The 25,694-nt window shown below is 42.0% G+C and overlaps 1 protein-coding gene across 1 annotated transcript in view; it reads right to left on the bottom strand.

Annotated features, from left to right (window-relative positions):
- Positions 1 to 25,694, bottom strand: part of LOC120022291 (collagen alpha-1(XXII) chain-like) — a 66,170-nt gene that overhangs the window by 14,835 nt on the left and 25,641 nt on the right. Inside the window, exons 7-35 of the mRNA XM_038966193.1 lie at positions 25,293 to 25,385; positions 24,964 to 25,071; positions 24,734 to 24,778; positions 24,547 to 24,609; positions 23,945 to 23,983; positions 20,606 to 20,659; positions 20,346 to 20,399; positions 20,186 to 20,239; positions 15,486 to 15,539; positions 15,311 to 15,355; positions 13,438 to 13,491; positions 13,261 to 13,314; positions 12,440 to 12,475; positions 11,875 to 11,928; positions 11,654 to 11,707; positions 9,094 to 9,147; positions 5,886 to 5,939; positions 5,684 to 5,737; positions 5,498 to 5,551; positions 5,160 to 5,213; positions 4,661 to 4,705; positions 4,461 to 4,523; positions 4,281 to 4,334; positions 3,864 to 3,905; positions 3,398 to 3,430; positions 2,879 to 2,932; positions 2,000 to 2,053; positions 209 to 262; positions 67 to 120 (exon numbers count right to left, since the gene is read on the bottom strand). Of these exons, the coding sequence (XP_038822121.1) occupies positions 67 to 120; positions 209 to 262; positions 2,000 to 2,053; positions 2,879 to 2,932; positions 3,398 to 3,430; positions 3,864 to 3,905; positions 4,281 to 4,334; positions 4,461 to 4,523; positions 4,661 to 4,705; positions 5,160 to 5,213; positions 5,498 to 5,551; positions 5,684 to 5,737; positions 5,886 to 5,939; positions 9,094 to 9,147; positions 11,654 to 11,707; positions 11,875 to 11,928; positions 12,440 to 12,475; positions 13,261 to 13,314; positions 13,438 to 13,491; positions 15,311 to 15,355; positions 15,486 to 15,539; positions 20,186 to 20,239; positions 20,346 to 20,399; positions 20,606 to 20,659; positions 23,945 to 23,983; positions 24,547 to 24,609; positions 24,734 to 24,778; positions 24,964 to 25,071; positions 25,293 to 25,385 (1,584 nt within the window). The remainder of the gene's footprint in view (positions 1 to 66; positions 121 to 208; positions 263 to 1,999; positions 2,054 to 2,878; positions 2,933 to 3,397; positions 3,431 to 3,863; positions 3,906 to 4,280; positions 4,335 to 4,460; positions 4,524 to 4,660; positions 4,706 to 5,159; positions 5,214 to 5,497; positions 5,552 to 5,683; positions 5,738 to 5,885; positions 5,940 to 9,093; positions 9,148 to 11,653; positions 11,708 to 11,874; positions 11,929 to 12,439; positions 12,476 to 13,260; positions 13,315 to 13,437; positions 13,492 to 15,310; positions 15,356 to 15,485; positions 15,540 to 20,185; positions 20,240 to 20,345; positions 20,400 to 20,605; positions 20,660 to 23,944; positions 23,984 to 24,546; positions 24,610 to 24,733; positions 24,779 to 24,963; positions 25,072 to 25,292; positions 25,386 to 25,694) is intronic.

The raw sequence follows: 25,694 nt of genomic DNA, 5'->3' as shown, positions 1-25,694 counted from the left end.
CACCAACACACAAATTCCATATGTTTAAAATATTTGGGGCCTGTCATTTTCACAAAATGAACCTACCACATTGCCAGGCAGTCCACGGGTGCCCTGTGTACCCTGCAATCCTGGAGGACCCTGGAATAGAAACAAGGCTTCATTCACAACTGTTTATATGTAATAGTATTATCAGACAAATATACAGCAGTAAGGACCCAGAACTTACAGGCTCTCCTTGTCTCCCCGTCTCTCCTTTAGGGCCAATGTCACCTTTAGGTCCCTGAATTGAAGGGGATAACAAACAAGGCTATGAAAGGAAGCGGAAATCATTCAGTATAATATGTCAAATTATGTCGAGGTTTGATTTCTATTTTCCAATGGAGGACACCTTATGTAGGTTCTTATACAATCCGCGATGAAATTCGACAATATAAAAACAATGATTGAGCTCATAGGGAATCAACTAAATGTATTGAAAATGTATTAATTTTTCTAAGTTTATCATTAGACATGAACAGAATACATCAGCGATTCATATTTCCTGCAACTTTCTGAAGACCAGAATGCCCCTGTCTGTGTGCGTGCAGTCTACCACTTTTTATAAACTGGGTGGTTTGAGCCCTGAATTCTGATTGGCTGAAAGTCATGGTATATCAGACCGTATACCACGCGTATGACAAAACGTTTAGTTTTACTGCTCTAATTTAGTTGGTAACCAGTTTATAATAGCAATAAGGCTCCTCTGGGTTTGTGATATATGGCCTATATATTTTTTTTAAATTATTTTAAATTTAACCTTTATTTTACTAAGTAAGTCAGTTAAGAACAAATTCTTATTTATAATGACAGACAAACCCGGACGACGCTGGGCCAATTTTTGTGCGCCGCCCTATGAGACTCCCAATCACAGCCGGATGTGATACTGCCTGGATATATACCGCGTTGCGTCATGCATAAGAACAGTGCTTAGCCGTGGTATATTGGCCGTATACTACACCTCCTCGGGCCTTATTGCTTCAGTCTATCCGTTAGCGATGATGCCAAGGAAAACCGTCTTCTCAATTAAATGTTAACTACAAAGCTGGCTATGCTTTCCTGGCAAAATACATTCATGATTATTTGCATAAATTCAGGGTATTTGTTTTGCAAACTCTACCATCACATGTGCGCTACAAAAACACAGCTAAACAACAGCCTCTTGCTAGGCGCGCACTTGAATTAAAGGGTCACTAAAATGTCTTAGAATTTTTCCCTGACCTCAAAAATGATCTCCTGATGTGGTTTAAAAAGCAACTTAACATATTGATTGCCATGTGTGTTTTTCTGTTGCTCATTAGAAAAATTCGATTTCAGTCTTAAATGAGTGTTTCCTGACCAATTAATGAAGTTTGTCCCCTATGAGACTCTGTAGATGCAGAAGTCTATTTCACTTCCTCAAAATCCCAAGAATGAATCTAAGATAACTCAAGAAATATGTAATTGATTTTGACGTTTTTGCCGAGGATGTTTTAGTTGCGCAATTTTACATCTAACTAAGGTGTTTGGTGCAGTATTTCTCAAGTAAAGAAATTGTGACGTGTTGCCTTATGTAAACAGTCGGAGCTGCTGGACAGGTCTGTCTCAATGTCTATGCTATTGGATAGAGAGCAATCACCGCAGCTGTTCACCCCATGTTATTGGGCGAATGGACAGACCTTAATTTACCCTTTGTGACACATGGTTGTTCCAAACTTTGTTTTAGACGAGACTGACTTTATGACCAAAATTATCCTATTTGCACTTTGTAGTCAATTTTGACGCTCAAATAACTTTTTCTGACTGCTATTGATGCCACATAGGCCGCTTCAAATGGATTCTGTGCTTTTTAAAAGCAGTCATTCTTTAAGCGTTGTACAAAATGGTATTAGGCCAAAATATTCTACGGATTTTATAGGGCCCTTATGTAATTGTCTCTACATGGGTTGTGAATAGATGAGTGTCCAATTATAAATAACATTTGATTGACTGAAGTCCTTACCTGTGGTCCGGGCAGTCCCGTAAAGCCTTGTTCACCAGGCACTCCTCGTTGACCCTTCAGACAACACGCAGGTTAGTAACATCCCCAGAATGATGTTCAACATCAAACAAATGATACCGTATTTTGCAATGCCATATGATTCCTTTCAAAGCAAACAGTGTCCGTCCTAGTGGTAGAGCACTGTAACTGCAGTGGTGGTGTAAAGTACTTAAATTAAAAATAAAAATAAGTAATTTTGGGGGGTATCTGTACATTACTATAAATATTTGACAACTTTTACTTTTACTTCACCCCATTCCTAATGAAAATATGTACTTTTTACTCCCATACATTTTCCCTGACACCAAAAAGTCCTCGCTACATTTTGAGTGCTCAGACAGGACAGCATTATGGTCCAATACACTCACCTATCAATATAACTCATTGTCATCTGATCTGCCTCAGATCTGGCGGACTCACTAAACACAAATACTGCGTTTGTAAATTATGTCTAAGTGTGGGAATTTGATGTATAGAATATACTTTGACTTATGACAATTGAATACTTTTTCCACCACTGTGCATTAGTACATTTTAAACCAGAACTTTTAGACTTTTACTCAGGTAGTATTTTCCTGGGTGACTTTCACTTTTACTTGAGTAATTTTCCATTAAGGTATCTTTACTTTTACTCAAGTATGACAGTTAAGTACTTTTTCCACCACTGAACTGCAGCATAGTTGATGTCCATCTGACTCTACCAAATAAAGGAGACACTTTCATCGACTCGCATCTCTTTTTGCATCCAGTGGAGAGTTTGGAGCACTGCTGATTTTCCCCAAATGCAGCCTAATGTTACTCCATTGGAACTGTAGAAGGTTCCTTCTATTCTGAACTCACAATATCTCCTGGATTCCCCTGCTCTCCCTTTTCTCCTCTCTCTCCAGGTGTTCCCTGGGGAGAAAGAAACAGGATAAATGCACGTCCAGGTTGTGTAATATTTCTGTATAGTAATACGTGTTGTGTACAGTTTCTAGGACTGGCGACAATCAACTAAAGCCTACATAAAAAATGCCTAGACATGCATTAGGCCTGGAGAAAATGTCTAACACAGAGCAGTTTCTAACCAGCAAGGTCACACCAGATCGACTTCAGTATTCATTGTTTCTCCTGGTCCCCAGGATGTCGAGAAATGCCTTCAATAACCATCCGCTAGGGGCTACACGTGACCCAATTATATCTAGTAGGCTCACCGCCTTAAACCACACGTGGGTTCAATCCCAGTGCTGGGTACTTATTTTTTCTGTTTTAACCCTATCCCAAACCGGAATCAATGCCTAAACTTAACCCTAACTCCCCGGACAAACGTTGAATACTGAAGTGAGACTGTGAGATCTTGTTGGTTTCTACAGTACTTACAGGCTCACCAGGCTCAGGGATAACATTGGCCACCTGAGAGAAAAACAGTGACAAGTTAGCCAACAAGCATCCTCAAAATGCAATGCATTTTTCCAGGAAGTTTTTGTTTGCTTAGTTGTACATGGATCCAAATGTTTTATTGTTTTGATATATGCATGACAAAAAGATGATTCGGTTCACAGACATGTCAATTTCCACTGTTCGAATTTACTGCAATACATCTTGTCCTTCCCTGAGCTATTTTTGCAGTGTATTAATATCAGTGGATGCTGCTGAGGGGAGGACGGCTCATAATAATGGAGCAAATAGAATGGCATCAAACACCTGGAAACCATGTATTTGATACCATTCCATCAATTTCGTTCTAGCCATTACCATAAGCCCGTCCTCCCCAATTAAGGTGCCACCAACCTCCTGTGGTTAATATGGTCATTTGCACCAATCAACATCCCTTTACTTTACTCACATTTCCTGGTGTTCCTGTAGTTCCCTTGGGTCCCGTGTCACCCTGAGGCGAGACACACACACACACACACACACACAGAGAGAGTGTGTGAATGTTAATTAACTCATTACAAAACACTAGTCCCCTGGTGGTCCTTAGTGAGACAAAGTGAAGAGGAAGTCTCTGTGACAAACACACTCTCTGATACAAGCAGAAAACATCTTTCATGCAGCTAACATAGCTTTTATGCTAATAACCATGCTTATCCAATTACTCGTCAAACAAAACACACAGTAACAAGAATCTTGTTCATTGTTACTGACTGTCTAGTAATGGTAAAGGTAAGAGACTGTACAGCTTTAAGATGATGTTGTGACATACAGTAGCTAGCTGTCTACATGAGTCTTTGTGAATCAATGTCTCATATCTCTGTCTTACCTTGTCACCTTTGTCACCCTTTGGCCCGAGAGAGCCGCCTTGTCCCCGGTCACCCTAAAAAAGAAAACACAAGACACAAACAGGAGCATAGTACACAAGGAGATTTAGATGCAAGCTGTCATTGGGCTGATGCACAATTCAGGAGTGTAGCTTTAATTATGCTCATGAGATCAAACTCACCTGTCCTCCTTTCTCTCCTTTAGGTCCAACAACACCTGGTTGTCCAGTTAAACCAACTTGTCCCTGTAAGACACACACACACACACACACACACACACACACACACACACACACACAGAGAAATATGAAGAGCATGTGAGATGGGGAACTTTTAGTTGAGTATAATGATTTAAGGTCATAGCCAGGTATTAGTAACTCACCCCCTCTCCTCCAGGTCCTCTTGGTCCCGGTGGTCCTTCTTCACCCTATAGCAGGGACACATTCAGTCATCATGAGATCATAAGATTCCTCAGACCACGATTGACATTTCTGTCACACTGTCTGTTAACTACGTCTGCATTCAAGTGGGGGGGGGGGTTGTAAGGAGCCATGCGCAATGAAAAATTATTGTCTATAAACGCAGAGGTATATCTCAGATGGTTTCTATCCAACAAATCCAGCTCCTATTTAATGATCATTCCAGCTTAGGTGAACGGGATACTTTAAAAGTCACCTTTATAGACTCCATATAAACTTTAGTCTGTTGCATCACTTTTATGAAGTGCCATTGATATGGCCTGGGTGTCCAGACAGAGGTTGCATCTGAAATGCCACCCTACTCTAATTCCTATGAGGTTCACTACTTTTGACCAGAGCTCTATGGAGTGTTCTATATAGGAAAAGGCGTGCCATTTTGGACAAAGAGTAGTATCACTGTACCTTAGGACCAGGTTTACCAGGGAAGCCATCCAATCCAGACTCTCCTCTAGGCCCCTATGGAGATGAATGAATAACACAGCTTAGTACATTTATGGTATTGTATCAGATATTATCCTAACTAACACATAATGTTGTCACAACGCTGCAAATAGGTTGGTCATGGCATTACCATGTGACAACATTCTGAGAACCTAAACATCTCGGTAAGGATACCATCCTCTATAACTCTGGAATGTTACATGTTATTAGATGTTTCCTTGCTGTTTTGTGATTAATAAAAACCTGAAACATTCAGCTGGTTATGAAACATGAATCACTACTTCTACCAATACACTGACCTTGGCTCCGTCATTTCCTGGAAGTCCGTCCAGCCCATCGTTTCCAGGTAAACCCTTCCAACAATAAATATTGGGATAAGTCTGGGACATGAGTGCTTTGACAACTCAATGTTACTTTAGTGAATCATATTATAACATGTCAAACATGTTACATGTAAATGTGGAAAAAATATACAGTAAACTTACTGCTTTGCCTGACTCTCCTGGTTTCCCTGAAAATCCAATCTCACCAGGTAGACCCTGAGCGAAGAAAATGGAACATATGACATTTTCTATTATTTCCATTTCCTCTATGTGGGTTACATTTGCTTTGGATGAGCTTTTGGGATGACTGCTGACAGTAAACTGCTGTACAGCCTTCAATGGATTGTTGGTGCACCAAACTCACAGGAGGTCCAGTTTGTCCAGGGTTTCCTTGCCCTCCAGGAGGCCCCTGGGAACCCTATAAAAAGACACAGCATCATCAACCAAAACGGTCATCAACCTCAGTCCAACAGGCAAGACATACAGTACCAGCATCAGCCACTAGAGGGGAGAGTATTGTGATGTACAGTATTGTATTCTAGGTTGGCCTGTTTGGGTTGGCGCCCCCCCTTGGGTTGTGCCGTGGCGGAGATCTTTGTGGGCTATACTCGGCCTTGTCTCAGGATGGTAAGTTGGTGGTTGAAGATATCCCTCTAGTGGTGTGGGGCCTGTGCTTTGGAAAAGTGGGTGAGGTTATATCCTGCCTGTTTGGCCCTGTCCGGGGGTATCATCGGATGGAGCCACAGTGTCTCCTGACCCCTCCTGTCTCAGCCTCCAGTATTTATGCTGCAGTAGTTTATGTGTCGGGGGGCTAGGGTCAGTCTGTTATATCTGGAGTACTTCTCCTGTCTTATCCGGTGTCCTGTGGGAATTTAAGTATGCTCTCTCTAATTCTCTCTTTCTTTCTCTCTCTCGGAGGACCTGAGCCCTAGGACCATGCCTCAGGACTACCTGGCATGATGACTCCTTGCTGTCCCCAGTCCACCTGGCCGTGCTGCTGCTCCAGTTTCAACTGTTCTGCCTGCGGCTATGGAACCCTGACCTGTTCACCGGACGTGCTACCTGTCCCAGACCTGCTGTTTTCAACTCTCTAGAGACAGCAGGAGCGGTAGAGATACTCTTAATGATCGGCTATGAAAAGCCAACTGACATTTACTCCTGAGGTTCTGACTTGTTGCACCCTCGACAACTACTGTGATTATTATTATTTCACCATGCTGGTCATTTATGAATATTTGAACATCTTGGCCATGTTCTGTTATATTCTCCACCCGGCACAGCCAGAAGAGGACTGGCCACCCCTCATAGCCTGGTTCCTCTCTAGGTTTCTTCCTAGGTTTTGGCCTTTCTAGGGAGTTTTTCCTAGCCACCATGCTTCTACACCTGCATTGCTTGCTGTTTGGGGTTTTAGGCTGGGGTTCTGTACAGCACTTTGAGATATCAGCTGATGTAAGAAGGGCTATATAAATACATTTGATTTGATTTGATTCTGTCAGTTATTCCTGGTAGGTACTGTAGTGGTGTAAAGTAACTAAGTAAAAATACTTTGAAGTACTACTTAAGTAATTTTTGGGGGGTATCTGTACTTTACTATTTATATGTTTGACAACTTTTACTTTTATTTCACTACATTCCTAAAGAAAATAATGTACTTTTTACACCATACGTTTTCCCTGACACTCAAAGGTACTGGTTACATTTCAAATGCTTAGCAGGACAAGACCATTTTCCAATTCACACACTTATCAAGAGAACATCCCTGGTCATCCCTACTGCCTCTGATCTGGTGCTCACTAAACACAAATGCTTTGTCTGTAAATTATGTCTGTGTTAGTGTGCCCCTGGCTATCTGAAGAAGAAAAAAACGGAAACAGAAAATGTGCCGTTTGGTTTGTTTAATATAAGGAATTTGAAATAATTTATAATTGTACTTTTGATAATTAACTATATTTTAGCAATGACATTTACTTTTGATACTTAAAGTATATTTATCACCAAGTACTTTTAGACTTTTACTCAAGTAGTATTTTACTGTGAGACATTCACTTTTACTTGAGTCATTTTCTGTTAAGGTATCTTTACTTTTACTCAAGTATGACAATTCGGTACTTTTTCCACCCCTGCTGGTAGGGTGGTCACCTTGTCTAAAGAAATTCCAGGCCCTAAGGCGCTAATTATTGCTTTTAAGAGTGATATTGAATATTAATTAATTTATGCAATGTGGATGAGTTCTGAAGAGGCCGAGAATACAGTATTTTCCGTCCAGTGGAAGTGTTTAGTGACGCTAGTACTGAGAGAGAAGTAGTGTCAGGTAGGCAGTCCATGGTGAGTAGTTAACATCCAGAATGAAATGTCATTGAATGAGCCCAAGGTTTAAGAGCTGTGATGATAACTGACACATACTCCATTCATTGTGTCAAAATAGTTCTTATGAAAGGTTGGTAATGACTCACATCAACACCATTATCCCAGACACCCTAGACCCACTCCAATTTGCATACCGCCCAAACAGATCCACAGATGATGCAATCTCTATTGCACTCCACACTGCCCTTTCCCACCTGGACAAAGGGAACACTTATGTGAGAATGCTATTCATTGACTACAGCTCAGTGTTCAACAGCTGCAACATCGAGAGCATCCTGACTGGTTGCATCACTGCCTGGTACGGCAATTGCTCGGCCTCCGACCGCAAGGCACTACAGAGGGTAGTGCGTATGGCCCAGTACATCACTGGTGCTAAGCTGCCTGCCATCCAGGACCTCTACACCAAGCGGTGTCAGAGGAAGGCCCTCAAAATTGTCAAAGACCCCAGCCACCCCAGTCATAGACTGTTCTCTCTACTACCGCATGGCAAGCGGTACCGGAGTGCCAAGTCTAGGACACAAAGGCTTCTCAACAGTTTTTACCCCCAAGCCGTAAGACTCCTGAACAGGTAATCAAATGGCTATTTGCATTGTGCCCCCCCCCCCCCCAACCCCTCTTTTACACTGCTGCTACTCTCTGTTTATCATATATGCATAGTCACTTTAACTATACATGCACATACTACCTCAATTGGGCCGACCAACCAGTGCTCCCGCACATTGGCTAACCGGGCTATCTGCATTGTGTCCCGCCACCCACCACCCGCCAACCCCTCTTTTACGCTACTGCTACTCTCTGTTTATCATATATGCATAGTCACTTTAACCATATCTACATGTACATACTACCTCAATCAGCCCGACTAACCGGTGCCTGTATGTAGCCTCGCTACTGTATGTAGCCTCACTACTGTTATTCCACTGTCTTTTTACTGTTGTTTTATTTCTTTACTTACCTATTGTCCACCTAATACCTTTTTTGCACTATTGGCATTTCACTGTAAAGTCTACACATGTTGTATTCGGCGCACGTGACAAATAAACTTTGATTTGATTATGATGCCGGGAATCATACTGTTACACATAACCTTCATGTTACAGCAGATGTTTTTGTCATGGAATATATCTGTAAATGATCTGATACTGTAGGACACAATAAAGAGTGCCTGCAATGGATAGCACATAGAAATAAAATGGTATTCTTACAGGTGGTCCGGGTAGCCCGTCAACACCAGGTAATCCACTTTCACCTTTCTTGCCCTGAAAAAGGAAGACACAAAATCAACCATCATACATCCAAAAAAGTAACGTTGGGAGAAAATAAACCTGTGCTGGAAAACATGTTTTTTCACTTAGTAAAATCAACCCTTTAAAACCTCTGCTGCTTTGGCAACTCCTGTACTTGAATCCGACTCTCTCTCATTGTATGCACTGTGATATACTGCCCTCTGCAGGATTCTTTAAGATACTGCGTCATGTTTCGCGTGACACAGCCCTACTGCTGCGACTGATAATGTTAACGTAAAGTATGGGCGGGTGGACAATTCTTTGAGGCTTGTCAGGGAAACAGATGACTGATGATGGCTGCGGTGTGGACTGTGAAGCGTGTGAGGAGCCAGGGAAGGTCCACTACACGGCTGATCAACCATGTGACTGGTCCTGTCGGCCATGACAGCACCATTATCACAGCAGAAATCCCTCAGTGACTTCACATCCTCAATAAACACACACACACACACACACACACACACACACACACACACACACACACACACACACACACACACACACACACACACACACACACCTCAAGAACCGTATGAAAAGTTAAATTTCAGTTAACACTACATCCCAGAAACTACTATATCCCTTGTCATTTAAATTATTAATGGCTCTGGGCCAGCCCCCATCCCACCAAAGTGAAGGTCTCAGCAACAGTAAAAACACACTGAGGTACAGTTAAGTGCTTCAAGCCATGACGGAACAGCCCAAAAGGTCAAAGGGAAAATAGACCAAGCTGTAACTAGCTGTTGTGTTGCTCAGAACAGAACAGAGTAGACTAGGCCAGGGGATCCACTCTGAATACTCCACAGTGAACAGGTTAGACTTAGCTCTCCAGTAGAGGTAGTAAGGAGGACAAAGTAGATCCTAGCAGTTACGAGAGTTTGGTTAGTAACTAAAAGGTTGATGGTTTGACTCCCCAAGCCAAATAGGTGAACAATTGACCTATGTGTCATTGAGAAAGGCATTTAGCACTAATTACTTCTGTAAGTCTGTAAGGCTGTAAGGCTTCCGACTCTGTCAATCACCATATTCTTATAGGCAGACTCAACAGCCTTGGTTTCTCTAATGACTGCCCCGCCTGGTTCAATAACTACTTCTCAGATAGAGTTCAGTGTGTCAAATCGGAGGGCCTGTTGTCCGGACCTCTGGCAGTCTCTATGGGGGTGCCACAGGGTTAAACTCTCGGGCCGACTCTTTTCTCTGTATATATCAATGATGTCGCTCTTGCTGCTGGTGATTCTCTGATCCACCTCTACGCAGACGACACCATTCTGTATACATCTGGCCCTTCTTTGGACACTGTGTTAACATACCTCCAAACAAGCTTCAACGCCATAAAACAATTATCCCCTGTGTATTTATACCTGTGTTCTCCGTTTGTCTGTGGCCAGTTGGTTTTGTTCTTCAAACCTACCAGCGTTTTTCCACTTGCTCCTGTCTTGTCTATATTTATGCTTTCTGCCCTGAGTCTGCCTGATATCCGGGAACCTTTGCCCCACTACTCTGGAATACCGACCTCTGCCTGCCCTGACCCTGACTGCCGTCCTGTACCTTTGCCCCACTACTCTGGATTACCAAACTCTGCCTGCCCTGACCCTGAGCCTGTCTGCCGTCCTGTACCTTTGCTCCACTACTCTGGATTACCGACCTCTGCCTGCCCTGACCCTGAGCCTGCCTGACGTCTGGTACCTTTGCCTGCGTGTGTTCAAATTAATAAACTGTTGTTACTTCGACATTGTCTGCACCTGGGTCTTACCTTCAAACGTGATAGTAACGTAACAGAATGTGGAAAAAGTCAAGGGGTCTGAATACTTTCCGAATGCACTGTAGGCAGTTCCACGACAACAGGAGGCAAGAGAGTAGCCAGCTGCTCATGAACCCATTAGATATATCCAGAGATATGTGCAAAAATGACCAAATCGACAACGGCCATACACAAAATGATGGTTTAATGTTATCATGGGGATTTGCTTGCCTAGAATAGAATATAACTTTATTTATTGTTAGGATATCAACATGGATGTTATGGTTCTTAAATCTTTTGCACCATCCCTGTTTCCGTGATACAGTTGACTTCCTTAACTGTCCCTGTAGAAAACAAGGGGAGGAATCCAACAGCAGTCCAACAGCTCATCTCTGTTTCCGTGAGACAGTTGACTTCCTAAACTGTCCCTGTAGAAAACAGAGGGAGGAATCCAACAGCAGTCCAATGGCTTTGTACTGCTGTAATACAGATGACTGTGTACCGTCAACATCCAGTCACTATGACTACAGTGCTTTGGTACCGAGAAAAAAAATAAACCTTTGAGTGCCATACAGAAAAAGTTAACTGTGGTTTTGAGAGGATGGGAAGAAACCTACTGTTTGTGCCACTCCTAAACACCTTATGACTAAAGTACCAGTGAAGTCAGATTCAGGCCTACAGTACTACTGTAATCAAAGGCATGTACTGTAAATCCTATAACAAATATTCGACTCTTACCCTTTGGCCAAACTCTCCAGGTTCGCCAGGTAAACCAAGTTGACCAGTTGCACCCTGGGGGGAAAAGCGCTTGTCATTTTTCTACTTCAGCTCTGACTGGTAAAACTACAGAGCTTGTGGGCCTTTTTGCATTTATCTGTTATCTATACAGAGACATGTAATTGGGTCAAATATGAAGGTGGAGTCTAAGGTGGAGGAAGTAATAAATCATGATTCCTTACAGGGGGTCCTGGGGGACCATCAGGTCCTGGAGGGCCACGAGGTCCTGGCGGTCCCTGGAACACAGAACAGACAAAGACATAACAGAGTCAGAGTCCAGGAGAGACAGTCGTCACTTAGTAACAATATACTGTACGTCATAGGAACGTTATACTGTCCATGTTACTGTAGCCATTATTGTGTAGTAACTCAACCTCTGTACTTTCTAGTGTACAAACCTTCATGCCCTTACTTGACACACTGTATGACTACAGATGACTTGGCAATAGTGTTAAAGATACAGACCCATGCTCAAAATACTGAACAGAAAAATATGAAAATAAAATGACTATATCCATGTACTCACAGCCTCTCCTTTCAAGCCCTCTCTTTGAACCTGACAACATAAAGGTGTAGTTTAAAGCACTTTTAAACAGGATTAACAAACAGTAATCTACATCAAATTTGAAATTCGTTTTTTTACTATCACTCTATGTTGTTGTATCAGGTTGGCACTTGGCATCCATGCTAGTGGAGTACACAGTACCTGACATTAAACTATACTGCATACTATGTTCAGGAACTCACCATATCCCCAGGCATTCCAGCAGGGCCCGTCTCTCCCTGCAAGACAGTGAAACCACACAGGAAATTAAACACTTTCGAAAAGTTGTCTCTTTAAATCATCTGTGTGGTTTATGGGGTAATATTTCAGATGACACAGAGACGTTAATCATTTCAATGACAAGGGAAATAGTAGTTTCCGGGATGCAGTGTTAAGTGGAGTTTAACTTTTCATACAGTGCTTGAGGTGTGCGTGTGCATGTGTGTGGAATTGTGGGTCCCCACAAAGTTAGCTGTACAATACTGCGTGTGTGTGTGTGTGTGTGTGTGTGTGTGTGTGTGTGTGTGTGTGTGTGTGTGTGTGTGTGTGTGTGTGTGTGTGTGTGTGTGTGTGTGTGTGTGTGTGTGTGTGTGTGTGTGTGTGTGTGTGTGTGTGTGTGTGTGTGGTAATTATAGTCAGACAAGAGAAAAGTGTTATCAAGACAGATAGAGAAGTGAGCTGCCTTCGATGGTTAAAAAGAGGGAAAACAGAGGAATGTCTGGAACACAGACAGTAACTTAACAGTTCAGTCTGACTAAGGCTTTTGCAGATAACGTCTCTTTTTTAAAGGATTACCTGCAATGATTCTGATCTTATGTGGTTGTTTTACCTGCTAATGCACTGATTGTGAGTCACTCTGGATAAGAGTGTCGGCTTATCAATCCTAAAATGATGCATAGCACATCACCTCATGTTTGATGTGTTTTCTTGAGTGTTCTTTGAGGAAAGTTTTACTCCAATTCATATGTTGTATTGTTCATGATCATGTGTTGTATTACGGTGTTTAATAGAGAGAAGACCATACCTTTTCCCCTTTCACTCCAGCGGCTCCAGGTGCGCCAATCAGTCCTCCCAAACCCTAGACAGTGATTCGAAACAAACAGCTTTCAGAAATGAGACGTAGACTACCAGCGAAAGGAACTTTCTCTCATGTAAACATCGGTATGCTCCTGCAAAACATTATCAGAAAACGATAACTCACATCTTTCCCTGTGACACCAGGTTTTCCAGGGAATCCGTCAAGACCTTTGTCACCCTGTGAGGATCAAGGAACAGTGTTCAATGGAACACAGAAAGGGTCTTCTAGGTCCATAAGAAATGAGATTCAAAAGTAGCCTGCTATGACTAACAATAACCTTGCCACAGCTTCCCAGCTGTACTGCATTCTATCCAAGGCCTTTATGTTGCAAAAGAACACCAGGGCTCCCGAGTGGTGCAGCGGTCTAAGGCACTGCATCTCTGTGCTAGAGGCGTCACTACAGACCCTGGTTCGATCCCAGGCTGTATCACAGCTTGACGTGATTGGGAGTCCCATAGAGCGGCACACAATTGGCCCAGCGTCGTCCGGGTTATGGGAGGATTTGGCCGGGGTAGGCCGTCATTGTAAAATAAGAATTTGTTCTTAACTGACTTACCTAGTTAAATATATATATTTTTTTTTAATTGTCAATACCAGCAGGTGCTGAATACATTACACATGTCTCACATGTCTGTCAGGCTTTGTGACTGTTCCATCTGCCAACAACATGGATACCCCTGACCCCCAGCTGACCGCCAGAAGCCTCTCCTAACCACCACTTCCTATTCTGGACCACTACTTCCTGTTCTGAACCACCCGTTCCTCAGTCACCTCCAGAGAAGTAAATGCTTCTCCAGACGTCAATTCTCGCCGAAAACAGAATAACTGGCTGACTGATGGCTTTAACATGACAGCTCAGAAGCACAGAAAACATAGCCACCATCATCATCATCGTATTCCTACAGGACCCCACTGTTAAGCTGTCAGAACCGGCTTCATGCTGGTATGTTTTTCAAACCTGCTGCATGGCTTTGGGTCAGGGTTGGTGGGAAAAAGCCATGTGCTAAATATATAGACAGTACTGTACACGGTTTATTATTCTGAACTTTATGTGCTGACAGAGACGTACAGTATGTCAACGACCAACGGATGCGGTACAGGTATACATGGGTTACAAGTGTGTAATGAAGTCCTTATGTACTCTAGGTGTTACCGTTTTCATCTCGGTTGGCAGTTCATTTCACACAACCCACCATGTAAATAATCTTCTACTCTCGCTGTCTAAAACCCCTCTCCTTTAACCCCATTCTATCTCTATGACACTGACCAGCACCTCTAAATCCTATCATCTCACATCATCACCCAACGCCAAGGACAGTCTGTATCTCAAAAGCCTAATAACAATCATAGTCCTCAACGACCCATTTGACATACTGTGTGAAGCCCAGTAGGCCAGGAATCATATAAACTACTCCATTCTGGGTGCTACTTCAGTATAATCATTATAATCATCGGCCACAATCACTCTGAGGGATTGACTAGTGTGTTACATCCTAGTCAATGGCCATCCGCAGCAGTGAAACTCTATATTTCAGGAACCCTTAAAGGAGGCATTGACACACAGTACTGTGGGCAGCTATCCTTGAATGAGTGTATTAGGATCCGCCCCCTCAAGCCCAGGACAGGAAGTGTGGAGAGTGCATCAGGGAAGCCAGTTCACATCTGTCTGCACCATTACTCCCTTCTGAGATGGAGGTCTATATTCCTTCTCAGAAACGATGGACTTAACCCTTAAATAGGAAAAAATTCTGTCAATTGTTAAACATTTAATTACCTTTATTTAAATTGGTATACCTACATGGAATTGGTATACACACATTTGCACATTCCAGCTAGGTGTGTCTGCTATTTTTAAAGTTAACCAAACCTGGTGGAGTTTTCTATTCTCAACTCTGTACATGCAGTTATATTTGATTTCTTAACCAGTCATGCTTGTGATGACCTATGACACTTGATGATCATTTGAATCAAATATAGGACATGTAATAATACTTACCCTTAATCCTGCAGATCCTTTATCTCCTTTCAAACCTTTTTCACCCTAACATAGTACAACACAGACATTCAGTAACATCCAAAGACTCTTTTAGAAAACATAGGTTTGTCTGAGACAAAAGCATTAATTTCTTTGGCTTATATATGTGCTATTTTTTACTGTAACTTCTACTCACACCGACACCTTTGGGTCCAGATGAACCAGGAAGTCCTGAGTCTCCTTGAATTCCCTGTAGGAACAAAAGGACCAGACATTATATTGACGGATAACAGACGCAATGTTATTACCCAATCATTTCAAGTTGAGCAGTAATATTGCCCATTCGGTCATATGAGGGGCAAGAGATTAAAATGGGTGAAAAAAGCATTTTGCTGTGTCTAACTTTGAGGAATATGGATTCTGTAGAGGCCAATTAACACCCAGAACAGCAACAACACCGGTTAGCATTGTGACCCTCTTGGGGAACCCTGACCCCTGACCTCTGTTCTGACTGAGCCAAATGTGGGAGACTCAAAGTGCAATGGAAAGCCACCAATGGCCTATGCTAGGCTCCCTGAGGAGCAATGGGTTTAGCTAGGAAGTACAGTAACAGTCAAAGGTTTGGACACACCTACTCATTCAATGGTTTTGTAGAATAATAGTGAAGACATCAGAACTATGAAATAACACATATGGAATCATGTAGTAACCAAAAAAGTGATCATCAAAATATATTTTATATTTGAGATTCTTCAAAGTAAATACCCTTTGCCTTGTTGACAGCTTTGCACAGTCTTGGCATTCTCTCAACCAGCTTCATGAGGTAGTCACCTGGAATGCATTTCAATTAACATGTGTGCCTTGTTAAAAGTTAACCTGATGAGGATAGAGGGCGCTATTTACACTTTGGGGGAAAAACGTGCCCAATTTAAACGGCCTCGTACTCTATTCTTGCTCGTACAATATGCATATTATTATTACTATTGGATAGAAAACACTCTCTAGTTTCTAAAACCGTTTGAATTTTGTCTGTGAGTGAAACAGAACTCATTTGGCAGCACACTTTCTGACCAGGAAGTGGAAAGTCTGAAAATTATGCTCTGTTCAAGGGCCTGCCTATAAATGGGCATGACACGTATGAGTATACATGCACGTCATACACCTTCCCCTAGATGTCAAGAGGATGTGAGAGAAAAAATGAAGTGTTTATCTTGGTCTGAGGTGGAATATATCCTCTTGGCACGACGAGTCATCCATTTCCTGTTTTCTGGAGAGCGCGCAGATGGACCTGGAATTGCCTTTTGAAAAGCCGTCGTTATAGGCGACTACTATCTCCGGCTTTGATTTTATTTGATACATGTCACAAAATCATCGTAAAGTATGTTTTTTCAATATAGTTTTATTCGATTTTTGAAATTTATTCGGGACGTTAGGCGTGTTGCGTTGTGTGCCTTTTTTCAGAAAGGAGAGCTTCGCGCCACTTTGCCAGTGTGCTTGCTAATTCAAGAGGGAAAAACGATGTTCTAAATCCAAACAACGACTGTTCTGGACAAAGGACCCCTTGTCCAACATTCTGATGGAAGATCACCAAAAGTAAGAAACATTTTATGATGCTATTTCATATATCTGTCGAACTGTATACTAGTAGTTTTGCGCCCCGGTTTTGGCCACTCTCTCGCTATAACATAAGCCTTATGTCGTAATGAAGATATTTTTAGAATTCTAACACTGCGATTGCATTAAGAACTAATGGATCTATCATTTCCTATACAACATGTATTTTTTTGTAATGTTTATGAATTGCTATTTGGTCAGAATAGGTGAGAGTCTAATAGAAATATCCGCACATTCTGGGAAAAGGAAGCTACGTTAGCATAATGGATAACCACTGATTTCAGCTCTAAATATGCACATTTTCGAACAAAACATAAGTGTATGTATAACCTGATGTTATAGGACTGTCATCTGAGGAAGGTTTATGAAGGTTAGTGAAAATTGATATCTTTTGCTGGTTTATTCACTAACGCTAACGTGCCTATTGCTATCGCTAACGTGCCTTGATGAATGAATGCGGTTGTGTGTAGGCTATTGTAGTAAGCTAATATAATGCTATATTGTGTTTTCGCTGTAAAACACTTAAAAGATCTGAAATATTGTCTGGATTCACAAGATGCTTGTCTTTCATTTCTGTACACGATGCATTTTTCAGAAATGTTTTATGATGAGTATTTAGGTATTCCACGTTGGTCTCTATAATTACTCTGGCTGCTTCGGTGCTATTTTTGACGGTATCTGTGATGGTAGCTGCAATGTAAAACTGATTTATACCTCAAATATGCACATTTTTCGAACAAAACATAGATTTATTGTGTAACATGTTATAAGACTGTCATCTGATGAAGTTGTTTCTTGGTTAGTTTGGTTGGTTCTTGGTTAGTTAGGTTGGCTTTGTGCATGCTACCTGTGCTGTGAAAAATGTCTGTCCTTCTTTGTATTTGGTGGTGAGCTAACATAAATATACGTGCTGTTTTCGCTGTAAAACATTTAAAAAATCGGACATGTTGACTGGATTCACAAGATGTGTATCTTTCATTTGCTGTATTGGACTTGTTAATGTGTGAAAGTTAAATATTTCTAAAAAATATTTTTTGAATTTCGCGCTCTGCCTTTTCAGTGGAATGTGGGAGGAGTTCCGCTAGCGGAACGCCTGGGCGAGACAGGTTAATTTGTGTAATTTCTTTCCTTCTTAATGCGTTTGAGCCAATCAGTTGTGTTGTAGCGAGGTAGGGTTGGTATACAGAACAGCCCTATTTGGTAAAAGACCAAGTCCATATTATTGCCAGAACAGCTCAAATAAGCAAAGCGAAACGACAGTTCATCAATACTTTAAGACATGGTCAGTCAATGCGTAAAATTTCAAGAACATTGAAAGTTTCTTCAAGTGGAGTCAAGTGCTATGATGAAACAAGCTCTCATGAGGACCGCCACAGGAAAGGAAGACCCAGAGGTACCTCTGCTGCAGAGAATAAGTTCATTAGAGTTACCATCCTCAGAAATTGCAGCCCAATTAAATGCTTCACGGTTCAAGTAACAGACACATCGCAACATCAACTGTTCAGAGGAGACTGCGTGAATCAGGCCTTTATGGTCGAATTGTTGCAAAGAAGCCGCTACTAAAGGACACCAATAATAAGAAGAGACTTGCTTGGGCCAAGAAACACGAGCAATGGACATTAGACCGGTGGAAATCTGTCCTTTGGTCTGATGAATCCAAATTTAAGATTTTTGGCTCCAACCGCCGTGTCTCTGTGAGACGCAGAGTAGGTGAACGGATGATCTCTGCATATGTGTTTCCCAAAAGCATGGAGGAAGCATGGAGGAGCATGGAGGAGGAGGAGTGATGGTGTGGGGGTGCTTTGCTGGTGAGACTGTAAGTGATTTATTTAGAATTCAAGGCACAATTAATCAGCATGGCTACCACAGCATTCTGCAGCGATACGCCATCCCATCAGGTTTGCACTTAGTGGGACTATAATTCAGGACAGGACAGTGACCCAACACACCTCCAGGCTGTGTAAGGGCTATTTGACCAAGAATGAGAGTGATGGAGTGCTGCATCAGATGACCTGACCTCCACAATCACCCAACCTCAACTCAATTGAGATGGTTTGGGAAAAGTTGGACCGCAGAGTGAAGGAAAAGCAACCAACAAGTGCTCAGCATATGTGGGAACTCCTTGAAGACTGTTAGAAAATATTTCCAGGTGAAGCTGGTTGAGAGAATTCCAAGAGTGTGCAATGCTGTCATCAAGGGCTCCTATATGGCACAGGGTTCTGAGGCACTGCATCTCAGTGCAAGAGGCATCACTACAGTCCCTGGGTCGAATCCAGGCTGTATCACATCCGGCCGTGATTGGGAGTCCAATAGGGCGGTGCAAATTTGGTCCAGGTTTGGTCATTGTAAATAATAATTTGTTCTTAACTGACTTGCCTAGTTAAATAAATGTGCAAATTAAAAAAGGCAAAGGGTGGCTACTTTGAAGAATCTCAAATATATTTTGATTTGTTTAGCACTTTTTTGCTTCCTATATAATTCAATTTGTGTTATTTCATAGTTTTGATGTCTTCTCTATTATTCCACAATGTAGAAAATAGTAAAAATAAATAAAAACCCTTGATTGAGTAGGTGTGTGCAAACTTTTGACTGGTACTGTAGGTAGTGAGTAAACTCACCACAATACAAAAGTATTAGTATCATCAAGGAATGCACAGTTACAAGGACATGCTATGTTCAGGATTTTGTTTGATATAATTGACTCATTTCCCTGATGTACAGTCTAAAAAACATTAACTTTCCAAAGTTCTGTCAACAGGGGGCTCTTGTTCCCGCTAGTCTGAGCTGAGATCTTCTTTTTGGCTGGGAGTCTGGGACTGAGTGGTCACACAGCACATTGGCCAAACCTAACCACTCTTTCTCTCCCCCTCTTCCCCTCCCTCTCTTTCCTCTCTCTCTTCCCCCACTTTCCCTCTTGCTTTCTCTCGCCCTTCTCTCCCTCCCTCTCCAGCTGCCTCAGACAAGGGAAGTCAGCCAACCAAGTCACAGTAAATCAATAGCAAGCATAGAGGTAATTGTCTATCAAATGTCAAACGCCCACCAAGACACAGAACACAAAGAACAAGGCTGTCTTTGATATCAGAGTAGACAACACCAAATAAAACTCTTAACTTTAAACTCTAACTTAACCTGCCACAAATCTAACTTAACCTGCCACAAATCCAAACACAAGACAAGGGTTTGCAAAGAGCAGATTGCATGTAGTCATGAGAGTACATTGGCTATTGTATACTGTCCGAGACCTATATGGAATCAACAAAGAGAACTAGAACGATCACCCACCTTTGGTCCCAGAGGTCCAGGTAATCCCTGATCGCCTGCCAGCCCAGATTCACCCTGTCACAATAAAGCAGAAACATTCAGAAGTTAATCAGAAATGTTTACATCATAATAACAGTCACTTATTGTAGGAAAATCTTATTGTGAGGTGGTTGTCTCATACTCTTTCTCCTTTAGATCCATCTTTCCCAGCAAGACCTGCCGCTCCACTGGTTCCCTGGAAGTGGTTTTAAAACAAAATCATCTAAAAAGTATATTATTGCTGTCTATTGTACGTGTCCAAATGTAGAGTCTGCTTGCAGACAAGCAGCAGAACAGATACTAGCCTCACCATTTAATGAAGCACCTCTGTGACAGACATGTCATGAGAGGTACAGAACAGGGGAAAAGCATCCGTATCACAACTCTTTAGGATCATCTCACCTTCTCCCCATTGGATCCTTTGTCACCGGATGTCCCCTGGCTACCGGGATCCCCCTGTAGCGAGAGGAGAGGAGGTTAGAGTGGCTTGACACCGGTGATGCGTAGGCGTAATAGTGTAACAACAGATGCAGACAGCGACGAGGTGCTGTGAGACAACATGGTCGGGTTCATTTCCTGAACAGGGATTAGTAGATTACTGTTAGAACATGTAGTACACAATAAACACATAAAAACAGACTTCGGGACAAAACAGAGAGTTTTTCACATAAAGAATGCACACACTGTACGTAAACAAGCAAGGGCAAACAGATAGAACAGATTCAACTTTGAGCAATGGCGTTGGGGGCCAAACTATGTTAACAGCGGTCCAGTCCGGTTCTCAAAGCCCCGCGGTGTTCTCCACGCAGAGGTCAGTTCATACACACAGGCAAACTCAACCCCAACCTCAATCTCATTGATAAATTGCTTTTAAAATGTTCTATAGCCTTTCAACATCCTAGTTTTGGTTTGTGCTCTGATGTCGTTCTTTGTGCCAAGGAATCCCTCCAAAGAATTAGAAGAAACCAAAAAAAACATATGAATGTTTAATTACATAGTGCCAATAAGCCTTCAACCACCAGAAAGACTTTACTTCATAAACCAATGTACCCTTTCATTACTCTCAGAGCTTGTACCACTTTGACGCATTCTTCATCAAAAGAGAGAAACATTGCAACAAAACGTCTTCATACAACCGCCTATAATAAAAATACATTATACACAAAATACTTTAAATTGCTTTTGTACAATTGTCTAGTCTAGTCTGTTGAGTTTACCAAACATTAGGAACACCTTCCTAATATTGAGGCAACCTCTCCTTTTTGCCCTTTGAACAGCCTCAATTCATTGGGACATGGACTCTACAAGGTGTCGAAAGCGTTCCACAGGGATGCTGGCCTATGTTGACTCCAATGCTTCCCACAGTTGTATCAAGTTAACAAGTTGGTTGGTTGTCCTTTGGGTGGTGGACCATTCTTGATACACACGGGAAACTGTTGAGCGTGAAAAATCCAGCAGCGTTGCAGGTCTTGACACACACCGGTGTGCCTGGCACCTACTACCATACCCTGTTTAAAGGCACTTACATATTTTGTCTTGCCCATTCCCCCTTTGAATGGCACACATACACAATCCATGTCTCAATTGTCTCAAGGCTTAAACATCCTTCTTTAGCATGTCTCCTCCCCAGTGGTGGAAAGTACTTACTGTAAGTACAAATACTTTAATGTACTACTTAAGTAATTTTGGGGGGGTATCTGTACTAAACTACTTATATTTTTGACAACTTTTACTTTTACTTCACTACATTCCTAAAGAAAATAATGTACTTTTTACTCCATACTGTCACGGCCGTCGTAGGGAGGAGACCAAGGCGCAGCGTGATAAGCGTACATTCTTCTTTATTTAAAGGATGAACACTGAACAAAACAACAAAACGAACCGTGAAGCTAATATGGCTAGTGCAGACAGTCAACTAAACATAGAATAAGCACCCACAAATACCCAAGGGAAAATGGCAACCTAAATATGATCCCCAATCAGAGACAACGATAAACAGCTGCCTCCTCTGATTTGGAACCAATTCAGGCCACCATAGACCTACATATGCCTAGACTTACAAACAACCCTAGACATACAAAAACCCTAGACAATACAAAACAAGCATACCCACCCTCGTCACACCCTGACCTGACCAAAATAATAAAGAAATCATAGATAACTAAGGTCAGGGCGTGACACATACATTTTTCCTGATACCCAAAAGTAATCGTTACATTTTGATTGCTTAGCAGGACAGGAAAATGGTCCAATTCCCACACTTATAAAGAGAACATCCCTGCTCATTCCTACTGCCTCTGATCTGGTAGACACACTAAACACAAATGCTTCATTTGTAAATTATAACTGAGGGTTAGAGTGTGCCCCTGGCTACCCGCGAATTAAAAAAAGAAAATTGTGCCGTCTGGTTTGCTTATAAGAAATTTTACTTTCACTTTTGATACTTCAGTATATTTAAAACCACATGCTTTTAGACTTTTACTAAATCAGTATTTTACTGGGTGACTTTCACTTTTACTTGAGTCATTTTCTATTAAGGTTACTTTTATTCAAGTGCAACAATTGAGTTCTCAGACATTAGGCGGGTGTTCTTCTCCAACTCGCCCTGGAAATTCCACCACCACGCCATGTCTGCAAATAAATAAATTGCCAGGATTCAGGCATGCATCTTTTTTTTAGCTAAGGGCTGCTTGTGTTGTGAGTCGACATGGCTGGAATGTGATTCTATGACGTTGAGACTGTTAACCTGATCTTGGTGTCGGAACCTAATATTTCCAAGTCCTAACACTGTGGATATCAAAGCAGGAAGTTACACTGCCTACATATTGCCTACATGTTGAAATTACAGCACACTCGCTACAGGTGCAGCTGTCAAAACTATAACATAACTTTAAGTGCATTTCAACCAGAGATGCGAGAAGTGTGGCCTTGCTTTCGTGTCTACACTGTGGCCATCTTAAGTATCCTCCTCGGCACTAGACCTGGATTCACATAGTATTTCAAATATTTCAAATACTTTGAGCACTTGATTGAGCCCTGCCTGGAGCGTCAGATGGTTTTGGAACTACCCACCAGGCAAGCTCATTCAAGCACAGCAAAGCATCAAAAAGGACAAAAATCTTATTTGAACCCAGATTTAGTGTGGTCTGGACTGGCTGTATGCTACATGCCTGGCCTGGTCTGGGCTGAGGGGGAAATTATAACCTATAGCTCCCAGCTGGCAATGCCACAGTGTGTGTGTGTGTGTGTGTGTGTGTGTGTGTGTGTGTGTGTGTGTGTGTGTGTGTGTGTGTGTGTGTGTGTGTGTGTGTGTGTGTGTGTGTGTGTGTGTGTGTGTGTGTGTGTGTGTGTGTGTGTGTGTGTGTGTGTGCGTGCATGCGCGTGTGTGTTTAACAGACCCAAAGTGTGTGTTTCTAACGGAGCGGGTGGGCGTCTGCGTGGGCTTGTCCTCTGTGCTACACTTCCTCTGCGGCCAACAGTCCTGTAATTCTATCTATGACATGTAGGACCATTTTCCTACTCCTAAAGAATGGTATGGTATTCCTAAAAAAAATATATATTTTCTACACTGCTACTGCACTTTAGGAGATGTAATTCTGTCTTTGTTAAATGTGTGTGATAGATCCAATGAGACAGACATCTTTGGTTGTAGAGGGTTAGGATACGATGATGCCCATGCATTGTTATTGTTATTATTATTATGACATGTGAGGAGTTTGACTGTCAAAACCATGACCTTACCTTCTCACCTCTGTCTCCCTTGACAGTTATTACTTTGCCCTGCAAATAATCAATCAACATTGATCAATTATTATCGAGGCTGGAGGAAGAAAAGACAGCAGAAAAGATAAAAGAGGTGCATGCCACTTAGGATAACAGAAACTTCTAAGTCTAATATCTATGTAGATGAACACATCATCTAGCAGGAAAAAAAACTCAAATATGAGGTAAACAAGCTATGTGCTACTATCACTATTTACTATGTTTACTATCAAGTGCTTATCCTTAAAATGTGAGGCCCATACAGATCTGCTATCTTAATTCGATATTCTGTGCTCAGAGAATTTTCCAGTTCAGCAGGAAATGCAAATTGTAGCGTATTCAGCGTTTAAAAGGGCTTATAAAGTTGGCTAATTTCCAATTGATTTGACTTGATTTACCCTAACGAAAATGTTTATCAACCCCTACAAAATTCTCAATGAATTATAATCTACATAACAATTCACATTTCCTGTTGCTGCTGGATTATTTTCCTGCTGTGAGAAACAGGGTCACATGAAGATAGCAGATCTTGTAAATGAGGCATTAGTATGTTTGACATTATCACAGTAATGTTTTCATACAGTTTCTCCTTTGGCTCCCTTGAGGCCAGTAGGTCCAGCTGCTCCCAGAGCACCAGTATCACCCTGTAAAAGTAGGCATGTGACATTGTGACAGAGCACAACAACGAGCCCAGAGAAATAGATACAGGAATAGGGAATATTGTTGTATCACACATGATATATGGATTGAAGACGAGCGTTAGATGACCTTTTCACCCTTGGGCCCTGCAACGCCAGGTATACCGATCTCTCCCTGTGGGGAAGGAACGTTTATTGATCCATTATTTCATCAGGTGGTCACATTGAATATGAGATCTCTTTTGCATATCAGTAAAACATGAATACATAAACAGACCTTTGGAAACCATCAAACAACATTTCCATTGTAAGTATAGAGGAGCTACGGCCTATGATTGAATTTTGACCTATGCATCTTACCCTCTCTCCAGCGGGACAGGAGCAGTTGACCGCCTGGGGTCCTCTCTGCTGCTCCACACCTGCAGGGGTGGGGGTGGGGATCTCTATGGGAGGGGCCTCCGTCACCACCTTCTTGGGGCACTGGAATTAAAAAACAGTGTTATCGTCAGAAGGTGAAGCAGTGAAGTATGATAGGCATTCTGTCCAGCAGAGTGGCCCAGGCCCACCACAGTGACAGACAATTGGCTGACTCACTGGAGTGGCTCACCACTGTAAGGTGAGTATGAGAACCATGGCAGACATGCTCCTGGAGTAGCCTACCACAAAGACAGGTGCCCTGTCTGTCTGACTGTCTGACTCACCGGCCCGGTGGGCAGATCACAGCAGGTCTCCAGCTCAGCGTGTTTGGAATCACAGTAGATGATCATTCTCTGAAGGTCAAACTGCAGGGACAGAAAGTCACAAAGTTAGCTAAATGTACACTACAGTACAGTAAATGAACACAGAATCACAAGATGGACACTAGTCTAAAAATTCAATATAAACAGTACTTCCTTAAAGATGCACTATGCAGAAATCGCTCCGCCATTTCCTGGTTGCTAAAAATCTAATAGTTCTCCTAATTTGAGTTTATGTGACAATACAAGCATGTATAGTGTAGAAAATCATTGTACCATCTAAATTGCTGTGAAATATCTTTCCCATAAACAAAAATATTGTATTTTCAGCTGTTTGACACAAAAACGAAACTT

The sequence above is a fragment of the Salvelinus namaycush genome, chromosome 27 (genome assembly GCF_016432855.1).
Source record: "Salvelinus namaycush isolate Seneca chromosome 27, SaNama_1.0, whole genome shotgun sequence".
NCBI lineage: Eukaryota > Metazoa > Chordata > Actinopteri > Salmoniformes > Salmonidae > Salvelinus > Salvelinus namaycush.
Note: the sequence above shows the minus strand (reverse complement) of the source record. Positions and strands in the feature narration are given on the sequence as shown.